Source organism: Salvia miltiorrhiza, chromosome 1 (genome assembly GCF_028751815.1).
Source record: "Salvia miltiorrhiza cultivar Shanhuang (shh) chromosome 1, IMPLAD_Smil_shh, whole genome shotgun sequence".
NCBI classification, from domain to species: Eukaryota; Viridiplantae; Streptophyta; class Magnoliopsida; order Lamiales; family Lamiaceae; genus Salvia; species Salvia miltiorrhiza.
Genome location: NC_080387.1, coordinates 49,905,511 through 49,925,919, shown reverse-complemented (window position 1 = coordinate 49,925,919; position 20,409 = coordinate 49,905,511). Strand labels below are relative to the sequence as shown.

At 38.1% G+C, this 20,409-nt stretch overlaps 3 protein-coding genes across 3 annotated transcripts in view; all 3 read right to left on the bottom strand.

Moving 5' to 3' along the window:
* The window catches only part of LOC130990095 (late blight resistance protein R1-A-like), a 37,744-nt gene extending 24,016 nt beyond the window's left edge, over window positions 1-13,728 (bottom strand). The window contains exon 1 of the mRNA XM_057914304.1: window positions 12,903-13,728. Within this exon, the coding sequence (XP_057770287.1) occupies window positions 12,903-12,989 (87 nt within the window). The 5' untranslated portion in view covers window positions 12,990-13,728. The remainder of the gene's footprint in view (window positions 1-12,902) is intronic.
* Window positions 3,914-5,449, bottom strand: LOC130990104 (uncharacterized). Its single transcript, XM_057914313.1, has 2 exons — window positions 4,048-5,449; window positions 3,914-4,006 (listed from the first exon to the last, which is right to left on the bottom strand). The coding sequence occupies exon 1, from the start codon at window positions 5,083-5,085 to the stop codon at window positions 4,123-4,125; it is 963 nt and encodes a 320-aa protein (XP_057770296.1). The 5' UTR covers window positions 5,086-5,449; the 3' UTR covers window positions 3,914-4,006; window positions 4,048-4,122.
* Window positions 13,729-14,714: 986 nt separating the features above from the next.
* LOC130990085 (protein STRUBBELIG-RECEPTOR FAMILY 6-like) lies at window positions 14,715-20,074 on the bottom strand. The gene is made up of 17 exons (XM_057914294.1): window positions 19,937-20,074; window positions 19,606-19,747; window positions 18,533-18,665; window positions 18,365-18,436; window positions 18,211-18,276; window positions 18,054-18,125; window positions 17,895-17,966; window positions 17,710-17,781; window positions 17,570-17,635; window positions 17,391-17,453; window positions 16,910-17,217; window positions 16,538-16,824; window positions 16,178-16,443; window positions 15,942-16,074; window positions 15,513-15,631; window positions 15,276-15,432; window positions 14,715-15,052 (listed from the first exon to the last, which is right to left on the bottom strand). The coding sequence occupies exons 2-17, from the start codon at window positions 19,694-19,696 to the stop codon at window positions 14,906-14,908; spliced, it is 2,124 nt and encodes a 707-aa protein (XP_057770277.1). The 5' UTR covers window positions 19,697-19,747; window positions 19,937-20,074; the 3' UTR covers window positions 14,715-14,905.
* Between the last annotated feature and the right edge of the window lie 335 nt (window positions 20,075-20,409).

Below are 20,409 nucleotides of genomic sequence, written 5' to 3'. Positions count from 1 at the left end.
GAGTGGCCGTCTAAAATGATATTATCTCATTAATTCATTTTGTTATATTTGTGAACCGACGTCGTTTTAGTAATCAACGGATTATGACACATAGCATTTCAGACGGACACTTTAGCATTAAGTTTGATCAAAAAATGTATGAGATAACCAAATGAAAAAAAAAACAAAAAAATTGATTAAAGTTGTTGTACAAAATAAAAAGTGTTTTGAAAGATCGATTATGCAATTAATCCTTTAAATTATATCAGTATGATTTAAATTATTTTGGTTGGTACAAGACTTGGACTTGGTGATGGAAAATATAAGTAGCCAATGTGTGTTGATAGGGCTTAAATTATTTCATTCATCATCTCGAAATTAAATTTTATAAATGGACTAAGATGTTTACCTAATTAACATATTCTTTGTATTATCCGTCAAGTGAATTTAATATGTATAGCAGGCCGGCCAGTGCCACAATAATTAGACTTAGTTTGACTTTGTAATTGTTAATTGGAGTTTAGTATATGCTGTTAGGGTATATAATTCTTTTAGAATTTAATTATTATTATTTAGGTCAATAATTGAGTATTAGGATTAATTCATTCATAATTAGAGCATATTACTTTTCCAAGTTTCAAATTTTAGTAATAAATTTTCATTGTTGCCATAAAGTGAATTATTTTTTTAAAATGTATATGATGTAAAGTACACCGAATAATAAGGGATAATTATGAACTTTCAACAAATTTTATAGCATCGATATTGATTTATTCTTTTGTATAGCCTAAACTTTGGAAATTTGTTTAATTATAGCTATAATCTATATCTATACTAATACTATACTAAGAGCATCTCCAATGGGAGCTTAAGGGGGTTCTTATAAGATGGTCCCCACCTTAGCACATCTCATCTCCAATGCAAAGATGTTTAAGGGTACTTCATTTCTTTTTTAGATCTACTTTTATCATCAATTTTTTAATGTGTGTGTTGGTTAAGCGGTAAGGAGTTAATGTCTAAGGCCAAAGGTCTAGGGTTCGAGTCCCTGTGACGCGATCTTTAAATTTCTTTATTTAATTTTGTTAATTTATCAAAAAAAAGGGTTCTTAAATCCTCATTTCCATTTAATCTAATTTCTACACTTTTATTTTAAAATTAGAAATTTCATTAAAAATAAAATTCAACATTACAATAATTAAAATAAAATATAAAATTTTAAATTTAAAAATATTACAATAATTAAAAATTAGGTAAAAAAAACTAAAAGAATTAAAAAAAATTAGAATTTTAAAAAAATAAAAAATAAAAATAAAAAAATCAAACCAAAGCCCAAACCCGGCCCAACCCCCCACTTTCCCTTCTTTTTTTGAGGCAAAATGAGATATACCCTTTTTAAAAGATGAAACATAAAATATACCCACTTTTTTTAAAACAATAAAATCTACCCACTTAGGACATTTTTACCCCTATGTGTAATTCGCGCATTGCTCGACACTGAAGCGTCGAGCATTGAACTGTCGAGCATCGAGCATGTCGAGCAATAGTTCAAATTGAACTATTGCTCGACACCTCGAGCATCGAGCGTCAAGCAATTAAGAACTGTCGAGCATGTCGAGCAATAGTTAAATGTCGAGCAAGACGAGCAATAGTTCAAATCGACATTCAGTGTCGAGCAATGTGAACCGTCGAGCACTGAACATTTTTGGCACAAATTCAAAAATCAAACTTCAGATCTTAGCACAATTTCAAAAATCAAACTTCAAATCTTGGCACAATTTCAAAAATCAAACTTCAGATCGGAAATCGTGCGACTTCAGATCGGAAATCGTGCAGGTGGGGGAATCGGTAGAGAGAAGAAGAAGAAGAAGAAGAAGAAGAAGAAGGTTGCGCCTGCGATTTGGGGAAGAATCGCTATGAGGCAGAGGCGGAGGAGAGGCGGGAGGCTGCGGCGGAGGCATGCGTGGAGGCGCCGGAGGCGCGCCGGAAGCGCGCTGGAGAGAAAAACAATGGCGCGCGACGGAGGCAGATCCGGGCGGCCACGGCGACGGGATCTGTGGCTGCGGCGACGGCGCCAGGGCGACGGAGGCGGAGGCGCGCTGGAGGGCGGCGGAGGCGCGCTGAGAGAGAGAGAGAGATGGGGAGAGGCTGCAATTTTTTAGGGAGGAAGAGGCTGCGATTTTTTATTTTTTTTGGGGAGGGAATTTGTTTGGTATTTACTTTTTGTTTTAAGGGTATCTTAGTCCTTTCAACCTCAAAATGGGTACATTTTATATGTTTAATTTTGGGTGGGTACATTTTATGTTTCCTTTTTCAAATTGGGTAAAAAAACACCATTAACCCTTTTTTTTTCCTTCCCCACGATCCCTCCGCCTCCCTTTTCGCCACATGGGATCCTCTGTCCCACTATCTTGTGTGTACTACTGTATATCACTCTTAATTTATTATAATTTTTAATTATATTTTTTTCAATTTTAATTTATTATGCTTTAATATTATAAAAAGATAATTAACAAAGGTTCATTCATCCAATTAGGGTTTATAATTATTTTTTTATATTTATTTAAATTAATAATTGATTATTTGGGTTCATTAATTCAAAGTTAGGGTATATAATTTTTTAAATTTTCAATTTTTAGTTATAAATATTAATTAGTGTTCATAATATAATAATATTTTTTATTTTTATAAAAAACAATTATAAAATAGATAAATTAAGAGTGGTACACAGTGGTACACACAAAATAGTGGGATAGATGATCTTATCTGCCTTTTCCCCCCACCCCCTCCCTTCTGCAACTTTTTCATTATTTTTTTAATAGCGCGTGAAAGTCACGCCATTCGCCAAACCTCCGTGGTGGACGTCGTATCCCACCAAATAATTCCTGCAATAGCTAAGAATTAATATAGTTAGTAGTAAGCAGGGTCGAATCACAGGGAACGGGTAATTGCAATCAATTTCCTAAAGATCTAAAAATTGGTGTAGCCACCACGCCTTAAATTGAGAGAAATATTAATTAACTAAGAAAGCGAATTAAATCAAATAAAATAACACTAGAAAATAATCAAAGAAAAGTAACTCGGCTCGAATAAATCCATATTAATTTAATGACTCTGATCATCGACGCAATGATTAATTAATCCCTATCAACCAACCAGTTATAGGATACCGTGAAACGCAACGGACGTACCCCAATTCCTACTTACTTTATCAATAAACAGCTGGAGACGCCAGACCTGCTTATTTCTCTTATTAAAATATAACCTAGCTAGAGACGCCAGACCTAGATTTAATATTCTAATAGCATTAAGATGAAGGAACCCAATTTAGATAAATTATCCTAGATACGCTAGTAATAATTCATCCACCAATTTATTCCTACTACGAACATGGTAGCTTTATCACTAATCAGCCATATTCCAACAATTACGGATTGGGAGAACCAATTGACTGTAATCCAATTTAACCTAAGTTGATCAGGATTAAATTAAATCAGAACTATCTTTAAACACAAGGAACAAATCAAAATCAACAGGAATCAATTATATGAACAATTAGGTCTCACAGGTTATTAAATCAATACTTCATTATTCTCGCCGAATTAAAAAATTAGCTACTCATAATTAAACTAAGAACAATCAAATAAATTAAAGCAAACATAAAATAAATAAATTTGAAAATAATGGAAATAAACAAATTGATCACCAATTGTGGAACTATTAAAATTCGAATTCTGCAACTTGAAATCAGAAGTCAACTCCAATTCTTCAAAACCCAATTCTCGAAATCTGCACTTCCAACTCTAACTAAAGACTAAAAACTAAGAGCATCCGCATTGGGACCTCCTTGATAGCCTCCTTGATAGCCTACTTGATAGTGTTTGTGTTATTGAGTAGGTAGTGCTGCATTGGGGTTCCTTAATAGCCTCCTTGATAATATTAGTTTTGATTTTATGTTTTTCATTTAAATTTTATTGCATAATTTAAATTGCATATTTAAATACTGGATTAAACATAAAATTTAAAAAACCTATTTAAAACATAAAAAAAATACATAAAAATTTAAAAAACCTATTTAAAACATAAAAAAAAATACATAAAAATTTAAAAAACCTAAAACATCATTAAAATCACATAATTAAAAGCCTAGGATAGACCACGACGCCTGAGCACGTCGGCGACCATGGACGCGTGCAATGCACGTTGTGCGTCCGTCATGTTCGTCGTATCCGTGTTCAGGAGCTGCATATCGAGCTCCCTCTCCCGGAGATCGTTCCTCCGCTGGTACTGGGCGGTGAATGCCCTCATCTGCGCGTCGTTCCTATCCAACCTCTCCACAATTTCTGGTGGAGGATCCGAGCTCGTATGCGACGCTGCTGCCTTCCCTTTCCCTTTCTCCGCCGCCTTCGCCGCCTTGTTGCCAATGGGCCGAGCAGAAGAGATCTCCTCGCCCGACGCCGAGGTGGTGAAGCCGCCCTCTTCCGTAGTCTTTGTCCTCTTGGAGGCATGCACGTCTCCAAGGAGGTACATCGACTTGAACTTGGGATTGTTCCGGAGAACTCTCCACGCGTTCCAGAAATTGAAGGAGGCATTGGTTGGGCTTCTAGCCTTGAAGATGGTTTGGGCCTTTTCACGAATCATATCATCCGAATGACCGGACGGCCAATTGTTGCGCGTCTCCACCCAAACAGCTTCCCAGAGACGCACATCCGCGCTCACCCGGGACCAGTGGCCTTGAAGTTGCTTGATGCCGAGGTCGACGCCGAGGATGGGGTTCACACGTTCGCGGATCCGGCCCCAATATGCCTCTCCCTTCTGATCCGTCCCACGGATCGAGTCGTTGGTCTCATCCGCCCAAATTTGGACGATGAGATCCGTATGCTGTGGAAGGTAAGTATGACGGTAAACTCTTGGTTTGTCGTGCTTCATTTTGGTGGCCTTTTCCTTCCTCCGGCCGCCTTTTTTTGGTGGGGAGACACTCTGCTGAGCACTCACCGGTTCCTCCTCGGGCGGGCTCTCCTCCAAGTTGATTCCTCCCATATCGGGATGATAATCGGAGGAGAGATCAGGGCACCAATTTGGATCGTAGAAAGGGTTGTGTGGATCCATGACGGAGAAAATTGTAGGAGAAGAACAGGTTTGAAGAGAAGAAGGAAGAAGGATGAATGAAGAAGGAGAAGAGGTGTGGAGAAGAGAAGAAGAAGATGTGTTGTTTTAAAGAAGAGAAGAAGGAAAAAAAAAAAAAAATCAAACGGTCGGTCAAAGTGCGGAGACCGAGGAGAAGAAGTCAAAAAATGTATATAAATTCGAATTTTCGAATTTTTCATAATATTTTTTTTTTTAAAATTGGGCGCGTGCATTGCACGCGCCATCACCATTTCCTATCGAGGATACTCGATAACTCGAGGAGGCCTCGAGGAGCTCCTCGCCGCATCGCCCTCCTCGAGTGGGATGGTCTCCTCGAGGACCTCCTCGAGTACCCGCGATGCGGGTGCTCTAATAACTTAAAATATCAAACTAAATCTAATGTGTGTAAAAAAGTGCGGCTCCCATCTCTTAAGCAATATATATATGGGATTAAAATCCCTAAATTGCCGTCTCCTAGCCCACGAAATGGGCTTAATCGGCCAACACCACAAAGGCCCAAAATAAATAAATAAAATTAAGAGTTTAAGGCTTAACTAAATATAAAATAAATAACTCCAAGCCCTAGCTCTAATTTCTCTTCCAAAATCATACGATCTTCATCAAATAACTCGACTTTCACCGGCTTCTTCCATCCACGAGCATCCATCTTCAATTCATCTAATTCCTACGCCAAATGCCAATAACTTGGGTAATATCAAAGAATAATCACACGATAAAAATCATAATCTAGACAACTAAATCACACACATCACTCCGCCAAGACCCGGTGTTAAGCGAAGCACTGGGGATGTGCCGCCGCGACTCTTCAGCGCGCCCGGCACGTCCAGAAGCTAGGTCGATCCGGTGCTAAGAGGAAGCGCTGGAGTATAGGAAAGGAGCATTAAGCACAACTTGTGGATTCACCCCTATAACATATTTTATATTATTATATATTTATAAATATATATATATATATATATATATATATATATATATATAGGAATTGGTTCAATTGAGATTTATATATATTTTGAGATTTTGAGATAAATGAACATATAAGTATATTTTGATGAACTTGTCAATTAATTTTTATGAACGCGCGTTGGTCTAGGGTTCAATCCCTACAAGTGGCGTGTTTTTTAAATAAATTAAATAGATTCATATGTTCATCAGTTATATTGGTTATGTTCAAAGAATTTATTGATATGTTCATTTATCTCAAAATCTCAAAATATTTAAAATCTCAATATAAGCTAACCCTATATATATATATATATATATATATATATATATATATATAGATCTAGGGTGGTGCTATTCAATGAACTTCCCTTAGTCTATAATATAAGACTAATTTATAACCATAGATTGTACATGATCTACGGCTGGATTTTAATTTAAATGTGTTGTATAGTGCATTTACTTAATTAAATTGTGCATACGGATATGTGACTAAGGGTGCAATTGCCCATATCAATTTGACTCCCTAAATATTCTATATGGTAGTTCCGATTCTGAAGCAACAATTAAAAAAGAAAATTAAAATTTCCAATCATTACTTCTTGGTATTATCAATAGAGTGAAGATTCATTGGTCCGTATAAATTTATACATGAATTTTTCTACTTTATACATTAATCCGTTTGCTTTATACAAATTTAATAAAAATGAAAATATTCATGCGTAGTTGGGAAAACATTCACGAGTATACATTTAAATATGATAAAAATTGTGCAAACATAAATTGCATCGAAAATTAATATTCATGCATAAGTAGGGAAAAATTCATGAGTATACAGTATAAAAATTCGTGCAGTAAAAATTTATTGGAGCCGTAAAACGTCTGAAACATACGTTCCTTTGCAGCTGCAATTCGTGTCAGCCCATCTCTTAATGTATTTGGGTATGAACACTTCACCATTTTACATGAATTATTTCGTATACACTCGTGCACTTAAAAACAACCAATTAAAATAACAAAACATAAAAGAAAATTGATATAAATAATTGTGCAGTAAATGTTACTAATTCAAAAAGAATACAATCAAGATTTATACGAAGTTAAAAAATAACAAATAATCAAGAACTGATTATCGGTGAAGCATGAGTTCAAACTATACAACATTAACAAACAAAAACAATAAAAAAAATCCGAATGATGAAAATATAAAATTGGTATTAACAACCCTATATTTGGGTATGAACACTTCACCATTTTGCATGCATTATTTCGTATACACTCGTGCACTTATAATCAACCAATAAAAATAATAAAAAATAGCATAAAATTGAACTAAAGAATTGTGCAGAATATGTTACTAATTCAAAAAAAAAAAAAAAAGAATGAAATCTTGATTACCGGTAAAGCATAAAGATATGGGAAACGTGATCCCATGATTCGTGGGATCCATATTAATTAAAGGAACGCAATTACATTATTAGCCTCCTAACAATTCGGCTAACCCATTTAAAAAAAATCTGGCCGTTAATTCAATTAAGATCAAGAGTTGAGATTGAGTCTTATTTTATAGTATAATATTCAGTCTTATTTTAGCGCAACCCTAGAGATCTATTTGATATATGTTGTATTCAGTTGCGAGATATTTAATTAATTTTATTATCTTTTGTTAACTAAGAATGTATGTTTGAATTGAATTAGGAATCCATGAGAAAGCAACCAGGTTGTTAAAGAGGAATAGACGGCAATTTTGGCCAGGTTATATATAGTAGTGATTGAATTAATTGTTTTGTTTTGTTTTGTTCTTTTTTTAGAGCATCCACAGTGGTGCACCCACATCGGTGCACAATTGTGGTCCCTACTTCTATTGCACTCACTCTTCACAATGGTGCACTAAGGTGGGTGCACAATTATAGTCTTTGTTTTTAATTATATTTAACATTAAATTGAAAAATTAAAATTTCATTAACTTTAAAAATTAATTCTACATTGATTGAAAATTAAAATTGCAATACAATTAAATAAAATCCTAAACAAGAACCACCTAAAATATATGGGAGATTGTTGCGTTGCTTGATTTCCGCCACCTTGACCAATTTGAGAGATGTCCTTACTCATCAACATGCTATCGGCAAGATCGCGTTGAGTTTGAGAGAATACTCACATTACCTTCACCATCTCCGCCATGTACCCGAGAGCTCGGGCATTTTCCTCTGACGTCTCCTCCGCCTTCTTCTTGCCTTTTTCTTTGTCTCTCTTGGTCGCCTTTTGCCCTTGGGGCCGTGTGGAGATACTTTGGTCGCTAGAAGTCGTTGTGCCCTGACCGTCGGAGCCCTTCGAGCGTTTATTCAAGTGGACATCCTCGCCGATGCTTGCGAATTTCTTGGATTCATGCAATACCTTCCACGCATACGGATACCTGAACTTAGCTTGAAACTCGGCGATTCATATTTTTTCTGTTTGCTCGATGATTTGATCATCGTTCATGCCGGGTGCCCAATTATCACGGCACTTTTTGTACAAGGCCTCCCACCTCTTGCAGTCTTTTGTCACGCGTTGAAAGTGTGACTTGATTTGTTGGATGTCGTGTGGAATAGCACCTTGGGGCCTTTGAGCATTGTAGGCTGCGCAGATGGCGCCCCAATACTCCTTTGATTTTTGATCGATCCCCACCACAGAGTCGTGGGTGTGCTCGAGATACAAAAGACATATGAGTATCGTTTCCGGCGGACGGTAGTTACCACGTTTGGTGGTCACCGGCATAGAAGCAATCTCTTCCACGTTGGGCTCGTGGTCGGCCGCCGCGGAAAATCGAGCGTTCAAATTGGTGGCCGATTGAAAGGCATTTAATTCTTGCGTGAACGGCGAGAATCCTTGGCCGGATGCATTTGATTCGCCGGGAGATGGATTTTGGGGGTGTTCACGCCAATAATTTTTCCAATTTCCTTCTATGATTTTTTGTGAGAGAAAATAGAGTATAGAAGATGAATTATAGTAGTAGTAGGAGATGAAGTAGGGAATGAACATATTTATAGAAGGAAAATAAGAAGAAAAAAAAAACATAAAAAAAGGAGGGGGGGCAACGGCCGAAAAAAAACGGCCACAATCCAACGTCTGTCTGTCTTTGATTTTTGAATTTTTTATTTTTTTTTTAATGTAAAAGCTGGAAAAAAAAAAGGGAAGTGGGCACACGCGCCAAGCATTGCACCGGGGGCGCTGGGGCGCTCCACCTCATTGCACCAACGGTGCGGCATTGGTAGCGGAGGCAATAGGAGGGGGTGCGCACCGGTTATTGCACCCCCATTGTGGGTGCTCTTAGGGTGCTTTTACTTTGATGGATAAATTTATTCATGAAAAATGATGAATAATAAAAATTTATGCCTTTAAATGTCTCATTTCTTTTCTCACATGTTACCCAAAACAAAAGTTCACGATAATATTATCCATCATTTAAGTGAAAAGAAAAAAGAAAAAATGATGCGCAAGCATCTACATCTACGTTGCACGTCACCTTCCTCACCGACCCCCCTCGCCGTGTTCTGAAATCCGTATGCTCTCGTTAAGATTTGGAAAATGCATCAACATGGAAAATCTGTTCACGCTCCAAGGAGTGGGGAATTTCAATTTGAATGAAGAGGTGGTGAAAAGAATCCCGGCCAATATCAAGAAATTGTGCATAACCTACCAAGGAGAAGTAATTGAGAGAGTGGAGTGTCTCAGCTATCTTCATTGTTTGAGTAAACTGGAAATCTTGAGCTGCTCCACACAAGGTGGAAGTGATGAGTATCTGAAAAGGATTACCTTCCCACATTCTCACAAGAAGTTGACTCTCAATGCCTCGTTTGAATTTGATCTTGAGTTAGAAGACATATTGCAAAAGACTGGTTCGTTACCCCTTCTTGAGAAGCTCGTATTGCAATGTGGTTTCTTCAGAACACGCACGTGGGAAACAATCGAAGGTCATTTCCCTAGGCTCAAGTCACTCGATGTGGTGGTGTCGCGATCTAGAATACTGGAGCATGTTAGAGAGCTCCCACTTTCCACATCTTGAGAAGCTTTTTCTTGTTAGATTATCAGTACTCAAGGAGATTCCTTCAGAAATAGGAGAGTTAGCAACACTCAAATCAATTGAGTTGAGAGAATGCCCTGAATCAGTATTGGTGTCAGCTAAAAAGATAGCAGAGGAACAAGAGGATTTATATGGAGACCAAGTAGAACTTCGTGTTCGAGCTGTCGTTGGGAAGAAAGATGAAGCACTGCCGAGGTTGGCGAGTGCCAACTTTGAAGTTGAAGTGAGAGATTATTAGAAATTCTTCCACAAGTCTTTGTATTGTTCATTTTGTTTTACTAAAATAACTGCTTTAATTTCTCTTCCTTTTGGAACATTTATTTATGTGCTTAAACTTTCTTACGTTAGATCATCAGTTGCTGTTCATTTCTGCCATCTGAATTCATAACTGGAATTAATAACCCTTATCGAAACACACACACCAACACACTATTAGCAACCATTTTCATCGCGTGAACTCATGAGAAAGAGAAGAGGCTCTTTCATAACAGTTGCAGATATACTGCTGTATTTATTATGACGTTCCATAATGATTATTCACAGGTATGTGCAAGTGCAACTTATAACTAATGAGTAGCGAGATAGTGACTGACTTTACACACATAACTAATGGCAACCATTCTTATCAAGAGACCTTATAACTACCAATCACATCGAAATTTAGAAATAAAAAAGTATGTACCATAAATAGCAATGTATACACCTCATTACCTCAAGGTTTCACACTAGAAATCGTCGATCTCAACTAGAAAGTTGGGGCTTGCAAGGCTCCGTAGTGGTAGGTTCTGGTTGGTTTTGAGGAGCACAACTCGAAATTGTAATTCCTCCTGCTCCTCTGCTATTGCCTTTGCGGACTCCACCACTGATTCGCTACAGTACTCCAAGTGAATTGATTGCAGCGTTGATATTTCACCAATTTCACGAGGGATCTCCTCCAACTCTCTTAATCCATAAAGATGAAGTTTCTCAAGGAGTGGAAAGTGGGAGCTCTCTGTCATCCAGGATTTCAAAAAACACCATTTCAGCTCCAAGAATTTGAGGCTAGGGAACAGTTCTTCTCTTGTTTGCCACATGCCTTCTTGCTCTAGGAATTCAGCTCTTTCCAATTTAAGCTTCTGAAGAAGAGGTAATGCACCTATCTTTTCAAGCGCCTCTCCATACACTTCCCAATGGGAGTGTGCTCCCAAGCTCAACTTCTTAAGAGAGTACGGGAAGGTATATACTAACATAGACTTACCCCAATAACGGTAGGACTCTAGTTTTTTCATAGAGGAAAGACCTGAAAGGTATCCACCTGTTACTTCCAATTTCTTTATATTGGGGATTAACGAAGTCAACCTCCCCGGTCTGCACTCTGAAAGATTTACTCTTTTGAGTGTTTGTAGTTTGTTCATGACGATGTCATTGTTTCCATCAGTAGGAGCATGTAGATACAAATCTCCTTTATGGAACTCAAGATGCCTAAGTTGAGTCATCTCCCGAAGATATATTGCATCAACCCTTGTAGAATGGAAAATGATAAGTGTATGTAGATTCCAGAGAAATTCTACTGAATAAGGGATTTTAGACACTCCATGAACTCCAACAGCAAGATACCGCGAGTTCACAAACTCAAACAAGTCATCTAACAAATAATGGTGGCTTCCAGATCTATCTCTATCATATGCTTTCAATGTCCTCAGCAGTCTGGAATCGGGCAACGGAACAACTTCCTCACTATGACAGACAAAAGAACGAGCAAGCGGCATAGATCGCAAGGCATCATGAACCTCCTCTTTTGAAATGCCTCCAGGAATAACAACACAACGTTGCCTATTTAGGCCCTGAAACTTATGTTGCCCTATCACATTATAAAACCCTTGTTTCCCAGCTTCTCTGCAACAAAGGTCTCTCAATAGATCATGAATTTTGCACAACTTTATGTTTCCAGTAGACCCTAACTCATGAACTAGAATGAGATTTCTGTCAACTAACTCGTTTAAGTACTCTTTTGCAGTTGTTTCCAAGCTTTTGTCAGTTATTGGTTTTAGAAATCCTTCAGAAACCAATAACTTGACGAGTGTTGAGACACGAACTGCACAGTCTTCCTCAAACACTCCCATGTATAGAAAACATGGCTTTAGATATACTGGCAAATGATTGTAGCTCATTTTCAGTATTTTCAAGCAAACATCTTCATTTGCTGAATTCACTACTGAACTTGAATTTTGCCTTATAGATTCCCAACATTCTATAGTGTGTTCCATATTTTTTAAAAGGCCTCCCACCACTACAATTGCTAAAGGGAGACCTCTGCAATTCTCTACAATTTTCTTTCCAATTTCCTCCAATTCAAGTGGACAAGTTTCCTCCCCAAACACAGATTTGGAGAACAAATCCCAACTACAAACCTCATCTAGAAATTTCATTGGAAGGCAATAATTGTTGTTCAATTGAGAACTCAATTGTGATTGCCTAGTCGTCACCACAACGCGACTTCCATTTCCATTATTAGGAACGAAATGCTGTATCTTATCCCATGCATCAACACTCCACATATCATCCATCACAATTAGGAACCTTCTACTGAATAAATATTTGTGGAGTGCTAATCCTAGTTCAGCTTCACTCATATTACTCAATTCGTCCTTGCTTCTTTTGCTGGCTTGAGAAAGCAATTCACAAAGAATTTCTCTTGAGTCAAAATTTTGAGAAATTGTAGTCCATGCGCAAATATCAAAATGCTGCTTAATAAGTGGTTGTGCATAAACATGTTTAGCAAGAGTGGTCTTACCAATCCCGCCCATCCCCACAATAGGGATGACTTGGAGATTGCGTTGTCCGTTGGTGAGCTTGTCCATGATTTCAAGCGAGACATCATCAAAGCCCACCATGATGGAAGATCTTGAGACGTTTCTCTGCAGCTGAGCTTTGACTCCAGTCTTCTCTGCAGTGATCTCCATCGTATCTTTCTTGATCAAATCCATTTCTTTAATCACTTTCTGCAGACCTCGATGCAGATTATCAACGATGTTGACTTTTCTACCATGATTGATCGGTTTCATTAGACATCCAAAGTAATTGGACCACATCATCGGCTGCCTTTGATTGTTGGAGCCAGAAGAAGTGCTGGTTTCTCCTTCAGAGTAGATTTGTATTTGTTGATGATAAGCTTTGCTGGATCTCCGCAGCTTAATCATGTCCACAATATGGGACTCGATAGCATCTTCGGCCGCATAAGCTGCATCTGCTATGCGCATCTCCAACGGATCCGCTTCGTTGCTGTAGGCAAAAGGGGAATTATAGCGCTCAAGAAATTCTTGGAAGAAGTTAAGATTTTGAGTGAGAGATTGAACTTGATGTTTGTGGATAGAAATTGGAGGGGAAGGATGATTCTCGATGCGATCTATGATATGCATAAGAGAAAGCAGAGCTCCATAAGCTGCCATGATCGATCTGTAACTCAAGTATAGTTGAGGTTACTAAGAAGAATGTCACTAAAACAAGTTTGTTTGTGTGGAGCTCTTCTCCTTGTGTGGCTGGTTTTCTCCCTTATCGATTAGAGGTGAGCAAAACTGAATAATCGAATCGAAGCGATTAATTTTGGTCAGTTTGGTTCGTTTTTACTTGATTCAGTTCGATTTTAATTTTTCAGACGTTGGTTCAATTTGATTTATGAATAAAAGAGATTTGATGCTGAACTTTTCATTTTAATATATAATAAATATTCTTCTTTTATTTTCTTAATTGTAAACCTTGCAAAAATCTTAAAGTTTGATATATTTAATATAATTATTTATTTTATTGATGTGGAATTTATTTTGATTTTATTCTGATTTTTTGGCTATTTTGGGTGATAATTTTGATTATAAAAATAAAAAATTGGATTAATCGAAAATCGAACCGAAATTAAAATTTACATTTCAGTTTGATTCGATTTGATTTGAGGAAAAATATAGGACTTCAATTAGGTTTTCAATTTACTAGTCGTTAAGTGCAAGTGCAAAAAATTTTAGCCAAAAAGAAATTCATAAACAATTGTACGATGGTCAATTTCAAATATAGATGTTTTGCCCTTGTGAGACTGTTCGAGTGCTGATAAAGATTTCGATGAAATATTCTTAATTTAGTGAAATACTAATATTGTATTATATTAATACTCTTAAATCAAGTATACAAGAAAATAGAGTAGCTCAAATGAATCCAATTATATGTTAATTCATGCGCTGAATGAATGATCCAAAATCCAAATCCCATAACTGGAACAAATTCCATTTGTTTGAATTTATTGTTTTTCACAATAAATTCATAACATTCACAGCAAATTTATTATGTACTTATTTTATACTCCTATATACGATAAACCGATTTATTATAATAATCACACTACCTACAAAAATAAATATTAGACAAAATCAATTATGCAACAAAGAAATTCTCTAGTAGTAGATTTACTCAGGATTAGCGGGCAACATAACGATCCAGCAGCTGCTAGCTCACATTTATACGAAATAACTCAAATCGAGGTTGAAGAACCCTATTCAATTACACTTCTATACATCAATAGTTTATCATATGGAAGCAGAGAAAGGAAAAACAGCAACGATAACAAAAGAAAAACAGTCAGTCAATCCATAAACTCCAAGAATGAACAAATTTTGGTCACCTATTCTTCTTCACTATGATACAGATTTAACTAGAAATATCACAGAACATTGGCAAGCAGTTTTCTGGGAAGCATAAATAGTCATCACAGATTGATCCATAATCTTCAATTTCTAGTGTTTGGGGGTAAACTTATGGTGTATAGTCATCAGCATCTCCAGATCCAGTCCTTGCCGCGCCGTCATTTCCGAAAGTTCGCTTGCTCATGTTCGCTCGTTGCACCAACCGTACCAACGCTTGAACCACTTCCGACATCGGTGGCCTGAACTCCGGCTCCGACTGATCATCAACAAAAAAATACGCACATTCAGAAAGAGCGAGAGAGGTTTTGTTATCTTCAAAAAAGCGGGATCAAAAATGGTTCCCTATTTCCCTTCTGTGGCGACTCAAACCCCAACCTAATGGCTGGAGGGGAAACGTCTTACCAATTGAGTTGCGCTTTGTTGTCGAGAGAGAGAGAGAGAGAGAGAGAGAGAGAGAGAGAGAGAGGTTTTAAGTGTACCTGGACGCAGAGAGCAATGACATCTGCGAATCGTGAGAGAGATTTGACGGGATAGAGGCTTTTAAGAGCTGGATCGACCATCTTTGATAAGGCGTCGATGTCGTGGAGCTGGGGCGTCGCCCATCGGACTAGAGATTGCTCGGACCTAGGCCTTGAGCTGCGTTAGGAAACAACTCATTAGAGAAAAGGTGTGGTGGGGTGGCATTCCGTTCATTTCTTGGAAGGATTCGGAGTTACCTATCAAATGGCGTGCGTCCGGTGAGAAGTTCCAACATCACGACACCAAAGCTGTAGACGTCACTCTTGATGGTATATTGACCTGACATAGCAACCTCAGGCGCGCTGTATCCGGATGCCTACAAATGTTCCGTATAAACATTACGAAATCAACAAGGGAGCCACCATAGCTACTAAGGCGAAATGCAATTTATTTCCCAACTCGAAATGCGGATGCACGGTGCATCTGCCCTAATTTAATAAACCCTAGATGAGGATTGATGAACCCTAATTGGGGTGGATACACAAGATGTATACAAGTTTTTGTCTAAATCTTTGATGGATTTAACAATTTCGACCTTGTTTGATCGTCAAATTCTTCAAACACTCGTCATATTAACTGTCGATTTAATCTATCACCCCAAAACAAAGAAACACGTAAGATTGTACCTGATCTGGTTCACGGACAAGGCTCGCTAACGCACAATCTGAAAGATGAGGGTTGAGCTCGCCGTCGAGCAAAATGTTTGCTGATTTGAAGTTTTTATGAATCACCGAGGGCGAACATACTTCATGAAGGTACCTGCAGCGCATAAGCAGATGAGTAACGAGCTAGCAGCTTTGATGACAGACATCCGAGGATATTTGAAACTATGAACTCATAAGAAACGGCCCTCGAGACGTACTCTAGTGCTCTTGCAGTTCCCAGTGCAATCTTGACACGGCTGTTCCACGTCAGAGGCTTGGTGAATTCATCGGAGAGATACAGGAATTCGTGCAGAGATCCATTTTTAAGGAACTCATAAACGAGCAGGTGTTGTCCATGCTCACAACAATACCCTATAAGCTCAACTATGTTTGGATGGTGCAACCGCGAAATTTCTGACACGATCCCAAGAAAATCGTCTGAGTTGGATAGAACGGATGCGTTTATTTTCTTTACAGCAACAACCTGTCAGCGAAAGTGTAAAGCAATTCGTTTAGCAGTTGAAATCGGTTGAGCAGTGAGTTGATTTTTCGCAGATGCAAACATCAGTAGAGCATACCTTTCCGTCATCCAATTGAGCTCGGAAAACCCGCCCGATGGACCCTTCACCAATGAGATTCTCAACGTTGAAACTATCAGTTGCTATTTGCAAGTCTGCAACCGAGAATGATTTAGCGTCTATCGGAGCTATGTTCACTTTCTTGGGAGGAACAATGGGCATCGCGGTGACATCATCTTCATCGAACGACTTGAGACGATCGATCGGAGGCGGTCTCAGATTTATCACGGCGGGAGCTTCGAAAGCTTTCGTGTTGGCTGCCGCGGAAATTTGAGCAGGCTTCGTCTCTGCAGTCAAATAATAATGCGTTGTGTCGCGTTATTTCCTATACTCAGCAAATACGCGTACAAAGGTGAGGTCTCGAAAAATCACCTTCCACTTCGTGTGGAGCTTGAGGAGCAAAAGGCTGATTGCTGAGCTTCTCGAGATCTGCCGACGGCTTTCGGCGGGATCGTCTTTTTATGATAAAGAATGCTGCTATTGCTCCAACTACCAGAACTGCAATAACAATTCCAGCTATAGCACCGGCACCTATACCCGAACTTCCTCCACTTCCGCTTCCTCCATTACTAGATGAACCGCCGCCGCCAGATCCGCGATTCCGGTTGGGGCTCGTGGCCGGAGGAGTGCCAGGCGGAGGTGGAGGTGCGGGCCCCGAGCTGAGCTGATTACCGCTCGTTCTATAAAACAACGGGAAAATTACTAAAACTGGACAATCTCCGTGATAGACTAGATTGACAATGAGTACTCGAAGGATTACGTGATCAAATAAGCTCAAAATTATTCAAAAGCCACAATAAACAGGCCTAAAAGGCGAGATGGTGCATAGATATATACGGATCAAGATACTTACTTCGGGTTTATGTTTTTCAACTGCTCGGGTACCCATCCAGTAAAACGGTTGTTCTCAACATTCCTACAAAATACGACATACATCAGTCCGTTTTTTCTCACTTCTCAAGGAAACATACAACTAGCACATGTCATAGTATGTGTTTATGTGTAAAGACGGAAATTTTAACGGGGACTCACAGATTCTGAAGTGGAAGTGTTGCAAGGACATCAAGGGTTCCCGTAAACTGATTGTTTTGCAAGTACCTGAATAAGTAAGAAGGTTACGAAGCATCCAACGAGAACATAAGACGCTAAGGGAAAAAATATAGACCGCTTACATGTCCTTTATACTTGTCAACGACTGGAAACTCTGTGGAAGATTATCAGACATGGTATTATACGAAAAATCCCTGAAGCATAATCACGTAGTGTGGAAAAAAAATTACTCGTATCATTTTGCAACCTCATAAACTCGCTAGAATCAAAACGAATAGGAACTGCAAGACGAGGTGATTGGCCTTACAATGTAGTGAGAGACGTAAGGGAGTTGAACTGGAGAGTCACTTGGCCCTGGAACTGATTGTGACTTACGTTGCTGCCAAATGCAAAATGTCATATTTTTGTTCACAATAAAAAGTCTTCGTAAATTGGGGAAAGGAGATTTTCAAGGCATATAACTAACAGGTATTTCAGAGAACTCATCAGCGAGATGGAATACGGAAGTTGACCATTGAAGCCGCAGTTGGCAAGGTTTCTGCATCAATTAGATAAAAAAAATTAGGCAGGTCGGGAATGAGGAAACTCAAATATCCACGAATCACAAGATCGAGGAAGCTTACAGTCTCTGCAAGTTCGGAGGTAGTTGATACGGAAGCTGGTTTCCGAGATTATTGCTACTTATATCACTACAAATACCCATCGGAATATATCATCAAGATTCAACCTTTTTTTCAAAAAAGGGAGTTGTGGGAGTAATAATAGCACGTGGCTTACAATACAGTTAGCGACGTGAATTTATCTAGCTGGTATCCCATGTTCCCGGAGAGCCCTAGTCCCGGTATCTTTCTACACAGAAAAAAAAAGGAGCATCAGAATCTAGCTAACTATTGCATATAGAGAATGAAAAACGGGCAAAATCAAAGAGGGCTGTCGTTGATTCACATTTCTGTAACTTTCGAGCCCGAGCAAGTGATTCCCTTCCAGTTCTCTCCACAGGGATCGCCACCACTCGACTTCCAATTGGTAAGTTGCTGCGCTGAATTCAAGCTGGTGAACAAGAGATTGAGATTGGATGCTGCATATCCACGTACGTAGAGTTAAAGTATAGATTAAGTTAATCAGAATAATAGAGAAAAGTAATCAAGAATGAAGAATGTCAATGCTATACATGTCGAAAACAACACAAATATTCTCATAGATTCAAAATGCCATCGTCTTAGAGAGCATGTATGGTATAATTCTGCTAGCCAATTATGAATAACGAGTCATTGTTGCAAGTCATTGTCATGCTCTCGAAATAAACATGGACTCGAATAGGCCACGATTTGGCTGATCAATAAAATGGAAATTTCTCGAAGATTGCAGTTTTCCTTTACAATGCTTTTCTCTTAGAGGATTTCAAAGATAACAAATCGAATTATTAACCTAAATCCTAAAATATTTTACTGAACCAGTTAAAAGTCATGTTTTAACAATGAAATCTTGAAATGTAAATTTAAACATAGAACAACAAATCATCAGAAACTACAGTGAAATACCAGTTCAAAATCAAAATCTCTCTCTCCAACTTCTGAGATCACAACTCTCTCCAACTCTCTCTGTAATGTGCAGAAGAAAACCTCTAATTTTCAAGACCCAACTTTTCAGAAATCAAATAGTAACATCCCCACAAAAGCAGAGAAATATCTTTAATTTGAAAATCAATGGCATCAATCAAATAAGTGAGAACACAAAAGCACAACAGCAAGCAGAAAAATAGCCTTACAAAACTAAACTACGTATTCTAATCCAGTTTTCAATTTCTGGATTTTCATCTTATCATCACTATTAGAGATATATATGCTCATTTTCTTAATTTTCCAACACAAAATTTAGGAAATATAAATCCACCCCAACTGGTATACATCATTACATCAATCAAAGAAACTATCAAGCCCTCAACCTTCAACCATCATTACCTTCTCTCTCTCTCTCTCAAAATGAAGATTAAGAGCAAGAGTAGTGAAGAAACTGACCATCATTTGGATCTGTGGCTGCATTGGTGGAGCTCAGAATGCCAATGAGCAGCGCCGCCACCACCACCGCCATCTCCTCCGCCTTCCTCATCTCTCTCTCTCTCTCTGTCTATCTCAACCAGCCTCTACACTCAATCCAGCTCTTCAAAAATAGAAGAAAAAAAAGGCTCAGAACATAAAAACTCTTTCTTTATTGAAGCTCGCGAACAGACAGCACTTTTCTCAAACTCTTTATATTAATTCTTTTTCTTTTTTATACTACAGAAATTCTCAGTCAAATAATGGGAAACAAGAATTTCAAGAATTATATATTTTGCACAGCCATTCTCACATAAAGCTGGCAGGCACGATCTGCTAGAAGAATCCAAAGCCACAGAATTCTACACCCTCTCTCTCTCTCTCTCTAACTCCTACATGTCTTATATGCACACAAAACTAGCATTCCCATTTATTTAATATTTTTTGCACACACAGTAACAGTGATAAACTGCATACTGTAAATATATTTTCTTGGAAGAAAAAAAAAACCCCTGAATTTAAAACCTAAATTATCAAGAACGCGTTTTTATGTCAATTTTATTTATTGCAAATTATTGAAATTACTGAAATTGTGCTCAAGGTAGTATTATGCCCATAGATTCGAGTAAATGTGGTGTAGCTTTCAACATTGTATAATTGCCACATGCTAAAATTGCTATTTTTTGTTGGTATTTTTCAAAAGATAATTTGATTTTTGTTTCTTTTCCAAAATAAATTTTCCCGTTATAGAGGAGCGAGTCACGGGATTCATATAAAGGGCAAGCC